Below are 17,129 nucleotides of genomic sequence, written 5' to 3' on the forward strand. Positions count from 1 at the left end.
TATTCAACACTGTTCAGATTACTGGAAGATGATCCCAAGTATACTGGTCTGCAGCCAGCCCAAACATCTATCATTTCAAAAACTGGTTTATGAGATCACATGAAGACCAACACAAAGCACAGTAGAGCTCATCGACAGCCTAGAATCTAATATAACTGCCTGGTGCGGGAGTCAGAAATCTGAAGATTTTCTCAGCTTCACTCACCAAAGGTACTGCAACAACCTTATCACAGATGCATCTCTTCAATGCTTCATGTGTGATTGTTGATAACATTGTAAACGTTAACAGTTTACTTGACTGTGTCAGGGAGAAGGGGACTCCCAGGCTGGCCTCAGCCTACCCAATTATTTTCCAGCTGATATCTGGCCAGTATCTGAGGTCAGGAACTGCCTATTGTTCGGAGGCACTGAGGTCAACCACAGTTCCTTCTGTGACTTGCTAATTAGCACAAATCAGAGGCTCAAAAGCCTTGTGATGTCTCTGAAGTACAAATGCAATGATAAGGCACTAAGTGACATTTCCAGTACAAGAATCACTACCTTTGGCATAAGTGCTGACCAATGTCGCAAAGTTTGAGACAAGTATAATCGGTGAAAAGTTGCTGAGATCGGCAATTTCCAGCGTTTGCAGCAAAGACCGCAACCTCTCTGAACAGAATCTGGAGAGAGACAGAGAGAGAGGGAGAGAGGGATACACGTACATAGGACACAGATCACAATATCATCACTCTGAGTGCATTCAAAACTAAGTTGCAAATGCCATTATGTCAATACCCATTGAAGAAACCACAATCACAAACTACACAGTTAAGGGTAGCTCTGGATGATTTTCACCTTCAACACACTGAAGTGGAGGTGGTAGTACAAAGGTAAAGTTAGTGGACCAGCAATCCAGAATGCCCAGCTAACATTGAAGGCATTTGAACCTGACCATGGCAAATGGTGAACTTTGAATTCAGTAAATTTTCTGGAATAATATAAGCCAGTCTAACGATGACCATGTAATCACTGTTGATTGCTGTAAAAACCCAAGTAAATCATTAATGTCCTTCAGGGAAGGAAATCTGCCATCCTTATCTGGTCTGGTCCAAAATGTAAACACCGACGTATGACAATGTGGTTGACTGTTAATGGCAATTGGAGATGGGCAATTAATGCCAGGCCTTGCCAGTGAAACTCATGCTATGAATGAATAGAAGCCAAGCCCCTAGGTTCAATTCTCAATGTCCTCAAATTTAGCAGACCATAACTCAGGAGGGGGCTGAGGTTGGTCCTGGTTACCCACTCCAGTTGGAAGTTATCAGCCCTATTCACCACAGTTCCTGGTCTAACACTTGGTTTGTGGCCCTACGATGATCCAATAATTTGCACATACAATACTGGGAGCTAACATCTGTAGAAGTGACCATGTGTTTATCAGAGTTTTGACAAAACCTGAAGTCCTTTACAGAAGGGAACCTGCTGTCTTTGTCTGGCCTATGACTAGAATCCCTACCCTCATGGTTGATGCTTAAGTAGCCTCTGAAGAGGCTTTCCAAGGCACGTATCAAAAATTTTAGGGTAACTTGGACTGGGCAGTAAATGTCAACCTTGCAAGGTGATACCCTCAGATTGACGGCAATTCGTTAATATCCAGGTTCATCTGAAGAATGGGCACATGGATAAAGTGTCAATGGTCATGGACCAGTGTTCCTCAGCACCATCAGGAGTGATGAAGAAACAGATAAACTAGATTAGTCCAGGATTCTGTACCTGAGAGGTTTGCGTTCAATGCAGACTTTATCAAAAACATCTTTCAAGAAAGAGGGTGGGTTCTCAGCTACCACATGGTGTACTCGTAAGCGGGACTTCAGATACTCCACAAAGCGCTTCATAAACCCAACAAAATGCTCAGCCGTGCGAATATTACCAGGAACAGACTCTGGATTCACAACAAAAGAACATGTGATTAATGCTCTGCTCCATTCTCCTGAATCCAGGTGAGGAGGCAGGGTGCTTCAAGGATGAACAACAGAGGCGACAGGACCATGAAACAAATCAATCGTTATGTGATGTGGGTAGACAGAATGGAAAGGCAATTCAAGTCTGAAACATCCAACATTGAGGAAGCTGCGGTTCAAAATCAATGGGTAAAATATAGTTACATTCGCGAGGTGCCCAGGACATATCTTTTGGAGAAGAGGGAGGAAATTGGAGAAAATAAACTGAATTTCCAATAGGGTGCAGTACTCTGCAGCTTACCAAAATTGAAAGAACAGTTTGAGTGAAAGTGCGTATGAGTTCATGAACATTTTGCAATTGCTTTCATTTACTGTACCTTGTAGAATTTCATCTGGCAATACAGGATTGGCTAAATAGACATCTGTTTCTCTGGCAATATGAGCTTCTTTCAGCCCCTCCACTAATTGTCTGTATTCTTCTTTCAGTTTGGCAGCATCTGTTTCCTTTATACTGGAGAGAAAAACCGTTGTTTGGCGAGAGGATTAACAACCATTGAGTGAACGTCTAATATGTGAGAAAACACATCTCCATTTTGATTATTTTTAAACTCATGCTGAGAAATCCACTTGAGTAAATTTCCTAATCTGAACAGAAACTTTCCCTGAGGGTCACAGTAATTGGCAGGATGGTCTGATGCCTGAGTGACAAAAACCAACAGTATTTACACAACAGCAACCACTCTATCAGTGAGCCTGCAGAATTGCTGAAATTTACAGATCGATAACAGACCTTTCAGTCCAAATGATTCATGTTAATGGTGATGAATCACCTGAGCCTTCTCACACTTTCCTTATTTAAGCCAACCTTGAAGGTTTTTTGCTGAAGTGACACAGTTGATTGATGAGGGGAAGGGCTGTAGATGTCATACATGGACTTCAGTAAAGCGTTTGATAAGGTTCCACATGGTGGAGAAAGTGAAGTTGCATGGGGTCCAGAGTGTACTAGCTAGATGGCTAGAAAACTGGTTGGGCAGCAGAAGACAGAGAGTAGTAGTAGAAGGGAGTTTCTCAAAATGGAGGACTGTGGACAGTGGTGTTCCACAAGGATCCAGGTTGGGATCACTTGTTTGTGATATACAAATGATCTGGAGGAAGGTATAGGTGGTCTGATTAGCAAGTTTACCGATGAAACTAAGATTGGTGGAGTAGCAAATAGTGAAGGGGACTGTCAGAGAATGTAGCAGAATATTGATAGGTTGGAGACTTGTTCGGAGAAATGGCAGATGGAGTTCAATCCGGGCAAACGCGAGGTAATGCATTTTGGAAGATCCAATTCAAGAGCAAACTATACGGTAAATGGAAAAGCCCTGGGCAAAATTCTTGTACAGAGAGATCTGGGTGCTCAGGTCCAATGTACCCTGAAGGTGGCAATACAGGTCAACAGAGTGATTAAGAAGGCATATGGTATGCTTTCCCTTATCAGATGGGATATTGAGTACAAGAGTTGGCAGATCATGTTACAGTTGGAAAGGACTTTGGTTTGGGGGCCTGGAACGCGTTGCCGGCGGAGGTGGTAGAGGCGGGCACAATAGTGTCATTTAAGATGTATCGAAACAGATACATGAATGGGCAGGGAGCAGAGGGATACGGATCCTTTGAAAATAGGCAGGTTTAGATAGAGGATATGGATCGGCGCAGCCGAAGGGCCTGTCCCCGTGTTGTTAATTTTCTTTGTTACTGCGTGCAGAGGTAGTAAGCTTATCTCTGAACCAAGAAGCCCAGGTTCAAGCCCCGCCAGCTCCACAAGTATGTCATAACATATCCAAATAGACTGATTATAAATATCGACTTAACCTTACTCTCTGTTGCTTTCTTTTTCACATCTATCCATTTTACCCATAAATGTATCTATGCTATTCACACCAATCATTCAATGTAGAAACACGTTGCACATTCTCACTGTTCTCTGGGGACAAATAAAAATCTCTTGTATCTGCCTAAATGCAAACTCTGCAATCTGGCCCTGTCCTGATGAGTCTCTTGCTACTGCTCAGAGTTTACTCCATCTTGTCAATATATTGCTGTTCTTCATCATGAGCAGCTAAGTGGAAAAACAACATTTTTCCAGTCCATCTTGTTCCTAGGTCTGGCAACAATTGTGGAAAGGGAAAGAGATAATATTTTAGGTTGATGGCCTTTCAGAAGACAAAAAGCCATTGACCTTAAATATTAAGCATTTTTCTCTCTCGACAAACCCAAGTACCTTCAGAATTTCCTGATATTGTTTGTGATTTCTAGCATCCACATTATTTGGTTTTATTGTTTGTATATCTGGTTTAATCTATTCTAGGCCAAGTCACTGTGACAGAATGAGCCATGAAGAAAATTGATCAAAATATCAACTGAATGACTTACTGTTGGATGGTCTTTTGTATTGTTTCAATGTTGTTCTGACATTGGTCTAACATGCGCCGAGTAATGTTCACACTCATTGAGTCAATGCATACATTGTCTGCAAAGCATTTGTAGAAATGACATGTTAAAAATATTTTTGTTTTCAAATATATGGACATGTTTTTAAAAAGAACAGGACAATCGGAACGTTGTAGAATTGAGCAATCAATGGTCTAGATCTACAATTCTGGGATGGAATCCAGCTCTGGTCAGACAGAAGACCTCCCAAGATTTGCTGCTGCAAGAGCATTTTATCTTTATAAAATAAATGAGGGATACACTCATTCCAAGTCCAGAGCATAAAATTTTATCCCATTTACTCAAGACACCCATGATCGATATGATTAATAAGGACAAGTTCTGAACTTAGTGAAATGGGGACATGATTTGCTAAGGTATTCTGCACCTGACCTAGAAACAGGTCACACAGAAACTGTTGTCAACTGAAATGAAAAGGATCACAATAAATAAACATAATTACAATTATATGTCTTATTATAATATATTGAGAACTGCAGTATAACAACATACCGATATTGTGAGCCTCATCAAATACCACCACTGATTTCCGAGACAGCTCCTTGGAGACCAGGTCTGCAATCTTGGGGTCCAGCAGGTAGTGGTAACTATACACAATGATGTTTGCGTGTAGAATCTGACAGAAGTATCACAAAGCTGATGCATTTGTGGATTAAAAGCAGTTAAATAACATATGATCCTAAAACATTTGTCCACCCATTCTGAAGACAACATCTGGTTTGGACACCATTCAACAGAGAACCGCTCAATCTCTGGAACTTTGACGGAGACATCACTTGTTAGTTAGTCCTAGTGACCTACTCTACCATAGCACTGTCCTGTTCAAGCCTAATTCTGTTCTAATCCAAACTTCCCAAACCCAGTCACATTGTCACTTGCACACATAAAGACAAGTGTACGTATATTCACTCTCTTGCAGATAATCACTCATCCACATGTCCATACAGATCCCCTGGCTGGGGGTCATTACAGAACAATCAGGACAGTATTGGCAGATATTTTCCCTATGCCCTTAGCCAAGCCTGCAAATGACCGCATCACTCAATCATCACCTCAGCAAACTCAGGAAAGATTGGAGCTGAAGCACAATATTCCAGGTAGTCTGGCTTAGATCCTTCCCTTGGAATGGGAATATGCGCATTGTGAAGGAGATCAGGATCAGTTCTGATAAAGAGTGACTGGACTCAAAATGTTAACTCTGGTTTTCTCTCAATAGGTACTGCCAGACCTGCTGAGTTTCTCCAACACTCTCTAAGCTATAATACTTTCTAGAGGAAAGATTCATCAATGCACCCTGAAGCTTGTTCAGTGAACAGTGCAAGGTCAAAGGTGCAGTACAGAGCCAATGCCTTACCTTGAAGAGAACTGGATACCAAAACTCTGTCATTTGCCAAAGGGAAAGGTGGAATGCACTTACAGAATATCTGGCCAGGAAATAGGGACACCATCCTTTCTGCTTCCCATAAGCTTTCAAGTCATCTAGGTTATAAATTCCAGAAGTTAGTGGCACTTGTTTCCCATGGAGATCAAACTCCTGTCAGAGAAAATACACAAACACAAACTGCAGAATCAATCACTCAGTGAGAAAGCTAACATAGTGACTGATGTTAACAAGCTGGAGGTATCAATTAAATAAAAGAAGAGCACAAATACTGGCAAACTTGAGTTTTTAAAAATAGACTGCAGGTTGTAGAGAGGAGATAAGATTTACGAAGGGTAGGATGGAGAGAGACAGAGGAAGGCCAGAGATGGAGACAAATTGGAAGGAATATGAAGGGCTTTGGAGACAGCAACATCTAACCTATGACTTCAACAGATGCATAAGAACATTACCAAATGCAAGCTTCCTTCCAAACTACACACCATCCGGACTGGTTCTGCTTCAATGTTACTGGAATCCCAGAATTCTTACGCAAACAGTCATCACTTTCTCAATAATTTTTAGTCTCGGCCCATGCTGTCTATATTTCATAAACAAAATAAGACAAAGGGAGATGAAGGGAGGGGAGCTGAGGGTGTGAGGAGAGGGAGAGAGAGAGGAGAGTGTGAGTGTGAGGAGAGGGAGGGAAGCTTTCTTCAGTTTTGATATGAGGGGTGTTCCAATCTCAGCTGGTGGCAAACCTAGACAAGTCAGATCCTACAGTGAAATCTGGCTTGACAGATCATACGTTATAATCTTGCAACTTGGTTACCTAATAGTTAATCACTGCATATAATTCACATGGGGCTGCCAATTTACTTTTAACAAAAGAACAGAAGTTTATGCTTGAGGGAAAAAAAGTAGAGGACAATTTGGTAAAATGTTATTATAAATGACAAAAAGGAAGACTCAACATTTTTCTCTGCAATATACTTGACAGATACTAAACCCAGTGAAGTATCAATTCTAACTTTATTTTTAAAAATGTCTTACTCAGCTATTGAGATCACAAGCATTTCCCTTCAGTAACTTTCTGCACATTCATCAAAAGTGACTCTCCCTGAGACACTCAGGCACAAGCTAACTCATTGACATTTCTCATGGAACTCTAAGAGAAGAAACTTCAGGGCTTTTTCCTGTTACTTTGACTCCTTTAGGGCTGCTAAACAGCAGATGTACTGGCAAGAATCTTTCCTTCTCGACTGAACTTGCTTTTGGCTTATTTTTCTCTGGGTTGAAAAATTTAACTTAGGAAATCATTACCAGTGATTGTCTAGGTGACTTGCCCAATTGTTTAGCTTAAGTCACATGATTTCTTAGAAATACTGTTTTGATCCAATGTTTCTGACCCTTCAAAAAAAAAACAAATTACCTTTGCAGACCTAAAACCCATTTACTCTACATTTGAACTCAAGTTGAAAATAACAATATGTTATAAATTTCATCATATAAGAAACAATAATTTTCAAGTGAATGTGGGGAACCAAGAGAGGATGCAGCAAGGATGCATAGATTGGATGTGGAATAAACATTCACAACAGCAAAGGCAGTCTGGTCTGTCCAAAAATGCTCACACTAAGCAAACCAAGCTTGCAATGGTGTGAAGACATCAAGTGTAAAGAACCTGACTGTTCAGTTACTAGGCAGGGATTTTAATTTAGACTTTACAGATCTTAGCTGCTATCATGTACCTCATAGAACTGGCAGATGGGCACAGTGGGATTGCTGGAGTGCTGCATTCTGATGTGTGATGCAGTCAGGCTACGACACTTTCCATCAACTTCCTTTCCAAACCTCTGAGAACTAACCTGTAAATAGCAAGATAAAAATCAAACTACAGAAGAGCTTCATTATTTATTTTAAAAAGTAGAGAAAAGTTGCAATCCTACAACAGGTTTTCTTGGAACATTTCACCCAACTAGTGCCATTGCTCCACAGTTTGAAAATTGGATGTAGGTTTGCTCGCTGAGCTGGAAGGTTCATTTTCAAACGTCTCATCACCATACTAGGTAACATCTTCAATGACGTCATTTCTTATGGCAATGTCATTTCCTGTTCTTTTTCTCAGGGGGTAAATGGGGTCCAAGTCAATGTGTTTGTTGGTAGAGTTCCAGTTGAAATGCTATGATCCTAGGAATTCTCGTGCGCGTCCCTATTTTCGGCTTGTCCTAGGATGGATGTGTTGTCCCAGTCGAAATGATGCCCTACCTTATCAATTTGAAAGCTACGATTGTTAATAAGTCCATCTCTGGCAACAGAGAATTTAGCTGTGGTCTTGGCATTCAATGGCATTACCATTACTGAATCCCTCAGTATCAACATCTTGGGTATACCATTAACTGAACTAGACCAGCCATATAAAAGCAATATAAATATCAAACTACAGAAGAACTGCATCATTTATTTTAAAAAGTAGAGAAAAGTTGCGATTCTACAGCAAATTTTCTCAGAACACATTTGTGGGTGGCATGGTGGCTCAGTCATTAGCACTGCTGCCTCACAGCGCCAGGGACCCAGGTTTATTCCAGCCTCAGGTGACTGTCTGTGTGGAGTTTGCACATTCTCCCTGTGTCTACTTCAGTTTCCTCCCACAGTCCAAAAATGTGAAGGTTAGGTGAATTGGCCATGTTAAATTGCCCACAATATTCAGGGATGTGTAGGTTAGATGCATTAGTCAGGGGAAATGTAGAGTAATAGGGAAGGGGAATGGGTCTGGGTAGGATACTCTTCAGAGGATCGGTGTGGACGTGCTGGGCTGAATGGCCTGTTTCCACACTGTAGGGATTGAATGACTTTTAAGATTCTATGAAAAGCAGATCACAGACTAGAAATCCTGCAGTGAATAACTCACTTCCTGTCTCCCCAAATACTGTTCCAACATCTATAAGGTGCAAGTCAGGAATATGATGGAATACTCCCCACTTGCCTGGCTGACACAGTTCCAACTACACTCAAGAAGCTTGACACCATTCAGGACAAAGCAGTCCAACTGAACTGTGACCCATCCATCACCTTGAACAATCACTCCCTTTATGACCAGCACACAGTACCAAAAGTCCATAATATCTGTAAGGTGCACTCTGTTAACTCACCAAGGCTCTTTTGACAGCACCCATTGACAGTGTGGCAGTCCCTCAGCACTGACCTGACAACAGAGCAACCCTCGCGAGCACGGACTCTACAACAGTTTGATGGTCCCAAAATTGAGATTGAAGCCACGGTTTTTTGACTTTTAACAAGAGTTGTGAATTGCAACTTTAGAGTTAAATTTTTATTCACTGAAATTTGTACTTCTAGCAGAAGAGCTTATTCCTTCCTCAGACCTCAGTCTACATGACCAGCAAGACAGATATTGGATGAGTTGGAGCAATGGAAAGCTCACCACCCTATCACCTTATGGAGACTGACCTGTCAGTTCAAAGATGAAGGAGATCCAAAGTGCATGTAAACATCTGCTTTTTCAGCAATCACACAGAGCACTGTTCAGCAAAACTAACCTCTGGGTGGATGCAGAGATTCTTCCTGGAGCTCAGAGCCAGAGCCAAGAATTCAATATTGTTGCCAGACAGTTTCTCGTAATAATCGATCAGCTTCCGCAGCTCCTCAATGACCTGAGAAGATGGGGTGGGAGGTTTAAGAGAGAACAGGGTGTAGAAGTGTGGGGGGGGAAGAGAGAGAGACAGAGAGAGAGAAGAGAGAGAAGAGTGAAGAGAGAGGAGTGGGAGAGGGCAGAGACAGAGGGAAAGTAAGCAAAAGAGAGACAGAGGAGAGGATGGAGGAATACACAGAGTGAGAGTTTTTTTTAATAAACAGGTTTGCAATGTTCAGAAATATCATTCTTTTTAAATGAACACCACAAACTGCAGTGCTCAAAATTAAGGTTTTTACATGTTGGCAACACAGACTGTCCACAGATCTTTTGATGCACATCCTGTCAAGGGTCAACATAACGTTTCTTCCCTTCCCCACCACCCAAGATCAAGAGGGTTACTTTTTGAACTTTTTGCAGCCACATCCTCACTCTCGCCAACTCCTTCATTCAGTGATGAGGTCACACAGTAACATTATTGTGTATTTGTGTTGAGGTGAAAATGTGTTGCTGGAAAAGCGCAGCAGGTCAGGCAGCATCCAAGGAGCAGGAGAATCGCGTTTCGGGCACGAGCCCTTCAGCCCTGAAGAAAGGCTCATGCCCGAAACGTCGATTCTCCTGCTCCTTGGATGCTGCCTGACCTGCTGCGCTTTTCCAGCAACACATTTTCAGCTCTGATCTCCAGCATCTGCAGTCCTCACTTTCTCCTATTTGTGTTGAAGCGCAGGATTTTAATTCACTGAAGAATTGGAACAATCAATATTCTCAATAAATACCAATCCTCGATTCAACTTAAATGAAAACACCATCATATTTAAATTGACACAAGACAATAACCATCAGCAATAGAAGGTTTTTTTTCAATAACTGGCACACACTTTATAAGCAGCACATTTATTTGCACTGAACTTACTACCTGTGCGTTGAAGCTATTTTGGTTCCCAGTCAGCCAGGCATTCCTTAGCTGAGAGTCTCCCTCCCCCACAACTCTCCTACTCACTTTGTCCCTCTCCCTTCTCTAGTTGCAGCTTCTCGCCTCACCCAGTAAACTGTCTGCCACCCTTATAGCTAAGTACAGCAGATCCTCCTACCCCACCAAACTGTCAGACTCACTCACGTAACTCCTGCTACCCTCCCCCAGATCACCAGGCAGACTCACTGCCCCGCTCTGATAAATCAGCCACCTTGCCTGGCTGACTTGCTAACCACACACCCTTGTTCCCATCCCACCCTATTCCCTAAATACATGCCACTAATACACACCTTGCCGATGTCCTGGCACCCTCCCCTCCCTATCTGCCTCACTTGGCAGCCTCCTATCCTAGCTGCAACAAATCCCACCTCCCCCCTCCGCCCCCCAAATACACAACTGTTGCTGATGGATTGACTTGTTAACCTATCAACAGCAAACATGAGGAGAAACAGCTTGTAATTGGAAGATCAATTTCTGTCCAACGTTTTCAGTTCCACTTAGCAGAGTGGTGACATTTCTCATCACTTCCCTCCCCTACTCCACCCATAACTGTGATTCACTTTATCTTTGTGATTTGGCCACTTTTGGGACATTCTCTACCCCTTCCTAGTTACTATATATTTTGAACAAAGATCTTGGGTGTCCAAGATCATCAAAACTTAAATGCTGGAAATAGAATCAACTTCATAAATACAATGAAAATAACACAGTGTAAACTGTTGGAGGAACTAAACTTGGTCTCAATGCCCCTAGGATAGAGAGGCGCAAGTGATAAGGATGAGGCAGATCCATCAATGAAAGATAATTTTAATTCTGGTTTGCAGTGTATACAGTGATTGTTAAAACAAAAATAGGGATTTCACAAATTGCACCTACCTTCTCGATCTCAGGAACTGTTCGAGAGCAGTAGATGAGTTTAGTCACTTCTGTTGGATATGTCTAGAAGGGAAGAGAAAGGCAAAAAGGTGAGAATGTTTAGAGGTGCAGAGACAGGGCCTCTCTCACATACAGAAACATAATGGATACAGAAAGAGATGTATTAGTGAATTGAACTGACCCCATCCACAGGGTGAGACAGAGCATAGATACATCAATTTCTAACAATGCCTAGATACCAGCCTGTACTGAGGGACCTACAGCCAGGGCAAATTGTCCAGTCAGTTGAGCTGAGAAGGACTATAGGTGATATCTGCAGTTGAACTTCAGTCGCGTGAAAGGGTTAATTTCCGAAGAACTGGTGGCATGGCATGTTTCAGTATCAATATACACAACACTTCCTCTCTCAAACCATCCATAACCTTTAGCCATGCCGCTCCCACACACTGTCCACCTACAACCACAACTTGGTCTGCACCCACCCATGGCTCAGTCCGCAAACACCCACAGTTCAAACTGCAGCCACGTGCACGTGATCGCTATGCATGTGATATGTTACTATATAGAAGTTCAGGGAGTTCAAAGATGCCTCTCTGTCACCAAAAATATTGTTCTTACAAACAGAATAAAGAAGCTAATGAAATTGCATTGGGTATATTCAAACATTTGGGTGGCGAACACGATGGTGGTATTTAAGAAAGATGGTAAGGAAAAGCCAGGGAACCACAGACTGGTGAGCCTGATGTCAGTGGTGGGTATGTTGAGGGAGGGAATTCTGAGGGACAGGATGGACATGCATTTGGAAAGACAAGGACTGATTAGGGACAGTCAACATAGTTTTGTGCGTGGGAAATCGTGTCTCACTAACTTGATCGAGTTTTTGAAGAAGTGACAAAGAAGGTTGATGATGGCAGAGTGGTAGATGTTGTTTATTTGGACTTCAGCAAAACATTTGACAAGGTTTTGCATTATAGACTGGTTGTCAAGGTTAAAGCACATGGAATCCAAAAGGAGCTATCCGATTGGATACAAAATTGGCTTGAAGGTTGGAGACAGAGGGTAGTGGTAGAGAATTGTTTTTTGGACTGGAGGCCTGTGACCCATCATGGGTCGCAATGGGCCAAGGAATCGCAGATGAAGTTTAATTTAGTTAAATGTGAGGGAGTGTTGCTGAACAAAGGGACCTAGGGTTGCAGGTGCATAGTTTTTTGAAAGTGGAGTCACAAGTGGACAGGGTAGAGAAGGCATTTAGCACATTTGCCTTCATTGCTCAGTCCATTGAGGAGGAGTCAGGGTGTTATGTTGCAGCTGTACAAGACATTAATGAGGCCACTTTTAGAATACTGCACTCAATTTTAGTTTCCCTGCTATAGGAAAGATGTTGTTAAACCTGAAAGGATTCAGAAAATATTTACAAGGATGTTGCTGGGATTGGAGGGTTTGAGCTAAAAGGAGAGGTTGAATAGGCTGGAACTATTTTTCCAGGAGCATCAGAGGTCAAGGCGTTATTGAGGTTTATAAAATCATGAGGGGCATAGATAGGGTGAACAGTCACGGTCTTTTTTCCCGGGGTAGGGAGTCCAAACTAGAGGGCATAGGTTAAAGGTGAGAGGGGTAATGTGTAAAAGAGACCTGATGGGCAACCTGCAGAGGGTGCTGTTATATGGAATGAGCTGCCGGAGGTGATGGTGGAGGCAGGTACAATTACAAATTTAAAAGGCATCTGGATGGGTACATGAATAGTACATGCCAGACCAAATGCTGGCAAATGGGACCAGATTAATTTAGGATATTCTGGTTGGCGCAGTCAGGTTGGATCAAAGGATCTGTACATCTCTATGACTCTGTGACTCATTCATTCCAGCTTTACATGAATTTAACAGAAATACATGTTGAAATGAAGCTTAACTTTTCCCCTCCTTGACTCATCCCCCACCCCTTTCCAACCCTAACCCAACGCACCCCAGAGAAGTAAGCATCATTCTCACCATCTGATAGGCCACAAGCAGTGAAAGCAGTGACACAGTCTTCCCTGTGCCTGACGGCATTTCCAAAACCCCATGTCCCTAAGATACAGAAAGTGACACCAAGTTTGAAACAACAAGACATGATCAGCAAATATAAGCAGCCAAACAGGCTTTCAAACATAAAAAACAAATACCGACTCGAAAAGTCTCATCCTTGTGTTCAATTCCTTTCATCATTCTGTACAGCCTTGTGCTTTTGAACATACCATAGGAAATGCCTTTTTAATAAAGAATGTGTTAACAATCCCACCCCCCCCCACCCCACAGCATATTATATCTATGGAGGGAAAGTCGAATTTGACAAACCTACTGGACTTATTTAAGAGGTTACTAGAATAGATGAGGGAGAACCATTAGATATGGTATACTGATTTCCAGAAAGCTTTTAATAAAGTTCAACATAACAGGTTATTGCATAAACAATAAAAACAAACAGATTCACAAACACGTTCTTCCCCACTGTTATCGGAGTTTTGAACGGACCCCTTTAATGTTAATTTCTCTTACTTCCTTTTTGCCATGTGCAACATTGTGTCCTGGACCTTGTTCTACCCTGATGCACTTGTATAATGCAATGTGGCTGTAAAGCTGTGGCGAAACGGTTAAAAATTATGTCCCAATACATGTGTGAATCTAACCGGAATGGAGGTGTTGCTTAGTCCCGTGTGAATCTTATTACACAGCTCCCCGTGTGAATCTTCTTATCTGTATGTAACCAGAATGGAATGTGTTTTTTAGCCTTGCTCTGCTGTTCACATGAATGTTTATATCTGGAAAAGAGTATATCAGCTGGAAAAGTCTCCAGTTCGGTGAGTCTGCTCCGGGGTTACGTTTAACCGCCGAGCGTGGGTTGTTGGCAACCGCTCTACGAGAACTGACGGCTCCCAGTTCCGGTAACATGTAGAGTGAGTATAAGCCAGACCCGTTGTAAGTATGAGACCTGGTTGTGGCGACGCTGCGGGGAATAAAATGCTCATATTCTAGCAGACTCGCCTCTTGGTCGTTTGTTCTGTGTCAGACTACTCTCCTACGAACCTGACCTTGAGAATTTTTTAAAACAAAAGCACACAAGACAACACTTTTCACCGTATCTTGTTACATAGGACAGTAATAATCAAATCAAAATTAAGGCTTGTGGGATTGGTGATAATTATCTGGGCGTGGATTGAAATTTGGTTCACAGAGAGTAGGAATAAGACAGCGACTAGTGGGGTACCACAGGGATCAATGCTCTGGCTCGTTATTCCCAATATCCATCTGGATACAGAAATCAAACGTAATATTTCACAGTTTGCTGATATCATCAAACTAGGTGAGACTGAGAGTGGTGAGGAGCGTGCAAAGAGGCTTTAGGACAATTTATACAAAGTGTGAATGGCAGATGGAGCAGCACAGGGCTCAGTGGTTAGTACTGCTGCCTCACAGCACCAGGGACTCGGGTTCGATTCCAGCCTCAGGCAACTATCTGTGTGGAGTCTGCACATTCTCCCCGTGTCTGTGTGGGTTTTCTCCAGGTGCGCCGGTTTCCTTCCACAGTCCAAAGATGTGCAGGTCAGCTGAATTGGCCATGGTAAATTGCCCATAGTGTTATGTGCATAGTCAGAGGGAAATAGGTCTGGGTGGGTTACACTTCAGAGGGTAGGTTGGACTTGTTGGACTGAAGGGCCTGTTTCCACACTGTAGGGAATCTAATCATGTGATTAATTGTGATGATGCTCATTGAGGAAAAACAGAATGGCAGAGTATTATTTAAATGGAATAGGCTGGGAAAGACTGATGTTCAAAAGGACCTGGATATTCTTGTAAACTGGTCATTGAAAGCTGGCATGCAGGTGTTGCAGGAATTTAGGAAGGCAGCCAGTATGCTGGTGGTTACTCCACAAAAATTTGATGACAGGAGCAGAGAAATCTGACTGCAGATGTACAAGGCCTTGGTGAGACCATACCTGGAGAAGTGTGTGCAGTTCTGGTCTCGTTACTTAACAAAATATATAACTGCCACAGGAGAGCAATGACCGCTCACCAGACTGATTCCTTGAGGATGGTTAGTTTCTCATACAAGGAGAGATTGGGTTGACTGGGCCTGTATTCACTTGGGCTGAGGATAATGAAAGGGGGTCTCATTGAATTGTACCAAATTCTGAGAGGGCTGGACAGACAGGGTGCAGGGATGATGTTTTTCACTGGCTAGAGGGGTGGAGTTACAGAACAAAGACTCACGGTCTCAGAATACAAGGTAGGCTGCTTTGAAAAGAGTACGAGAAGAGGCGGTCTCCACTCAAATAATAGTGAACCTGGGAGATTTTCTACCACCAAAGCTTATGGAGGCAAGGCCACTGAATACTTTAAGAAACAAAGAAATAGATTTGAAGAAGTTAGAGGTGACAAGGGATATGGGGAGTATTACCTTCAAGATAGATGACATATAATCATGATTACTGAATGGCATGGTGTTAATGGCCAAACAGCCTACTCGTGCTCCTATTTTCTATATTTCTACATTCTGCTTTTAGTTTTACGAAAGATATGCAGTTCATGTCCAGTCTAAGGATAATATTCCAGTGAGTGTTGCTGAGTTTAGAGGGTTGAATTATGAGGTCAGACTTTACTTGAATTCTCTTGGGTTTAGGTGGTTGAGGAGTTGTCTGATTGTGGCTTTAAAAGTGATTAGAGGATCCTGCAGGTTAGTTGGAAATAGGAGGCAGCAACCTTCACACAAAGACTGCTGGATATTTGGCAGCCTCTCCCACAAAAGCTGATAATGATCAAATAATATGTTGAGAGTTGAGATTGATCATTAAGGATGGGTATCAAAAGAAAAAATAAAGCCTGGTTGATAGAGTAAAGGTACAGAAGAAGCATGATTCAAATGAATGGCAAAACCTTTTGATCAGATAGTAAGTGGCTTCCCAACTGTTATAGGTCCCATGGCAGGTTGAAAATGATAAGAGTATTGATCCAGCCAGCCAATATTTTCCCTCAACTATTTTTGCCAAAACAATAGTGACTGTGTTATGAAGGTATAAGGAGTACTGTACCTTTAAGAGAGTTGAAAGCTAGTAAGAACTTACAGAGGCATACAGAGTACTGGAACATTTACAACATAACATTTGGTCCAGCAACTAGCAGTACTTGGATTGCTGAGACAAAAACAAATTCAAATTACGCCAGTTTACATTATGCCCCAAGATACTAAACTCCAATCAAGTTTGAATTTAGTTTTTTGACAATATTAACACCAATGAAACAATCCAATAATTTTGCTTATAAATATTAAACAAATTGAACAGTTGGAGAAGAATTGCCAAGCCACCAACATCTGCAGACTGCCCAGAGAATAGCTCTCTTAAAGGTACCTTTACCTATCAATGACCCGTGAAACAGAAATCCCCAAGAAGAAAATAAGACAGAGGAAGATACAAAGAGAAGATTCGACAGCTGACTGGTTTTAAAATTTGAAATTTTTGGTAAATCTTAATCGGGTGGCGATAGGTATTTATCGGACCAGTTTTATAAAAGAGAAAGTAAAAGGTAAGTTACAAATAGGAGTTGTAAATTAATTATTGACTGTTAGACTTAAAGAATAACATTCGTAAAGTTTTTCTGCTTTAAATAGTGACTTTTGGGATAGTTCTTGGCCTCTCAAATTTTAACAGATTAAGTCACTTCATACAGGTTTAAATTAGCGGGGTGGGGGGGAAGAATGGTTTAGTCCATGTCTTAGTAGGGTAACAAAATGTCTTGAAATGAACCTTCCAGCTCAGCGAGCAAACCTACATCCAAAACCTCAACCTGAGCTACAAATCTTCTC

At 42.0% G+C, this 17,129-nt stretch overlaps 1 protein-coding gene across 2 annotated transcripts in view; it reads right to left on the reverse strand.

The window, feature by feature from the left end:
• Positions 1-17,129, reverse strand: part of ercc2 (excision repair cross-complementation group 2) — a 43,388-nt gene that overhangs the window by 22,451 nt on the left and 3,808 nt on the right. For both annotated transcript variants that reach the window (XM_043684065.1, XM_043684064.1), the window contains exons 2-11: positions 13,280-13,357; positions 11,292-11,354; positions 9,351-9,464; positions 7,545-7,661; positions 5,851-5,967; positions 4,926-5,049; positions 4,356-4,452; positions 2,318-2,451; positions 1,753-1,921; positions 541-659 (exon numbers count right to left, since the gene is read on the reverse strand). In XM_043684065.1, coding sequence (XP_043540000.1) covers positions 541-659; positions 1,753-1,921; positions 2,318-2,451; positions 4,356-4,452; positions 4,926-5,049; positions 5,851-5,967; positions 7,545-7,661; positions 9,351-9,464; positions 11,292-11,354; positions 13,280-13,357 — 1,132 coding nt within the window. The remainder of the gene's footprint in view (positions 1-540; positions 660-1,752; positions 1,922-2,317; positions 2,452-4,355; positions 4,453-4,925; positions 5,050-5,850; positions 5,968-7,544; positions 7,662-9,350; positions 9,465-11,291; positions 11,355-13,279; positions 13,358-17,129) is intronic.

The sequence above is a fragment of the Chiloscyllium plagiosum genome, chromosome 51 (genome assembly GCF_004010195.1).
Source record: "Chiloscyllium plagiosum isolate BGI_BamShark_2017 chromosome 51, ASM401019v2, whole genome shotgun sequence".
Classification (NCBI taxonomy): Eukaryota; Metazoa; Chordata; class Chondrichthyes; order Orectolobiformes; family Hemiscylliidae; genus Chiloscyllium; species Chiloscyllium plagiosum.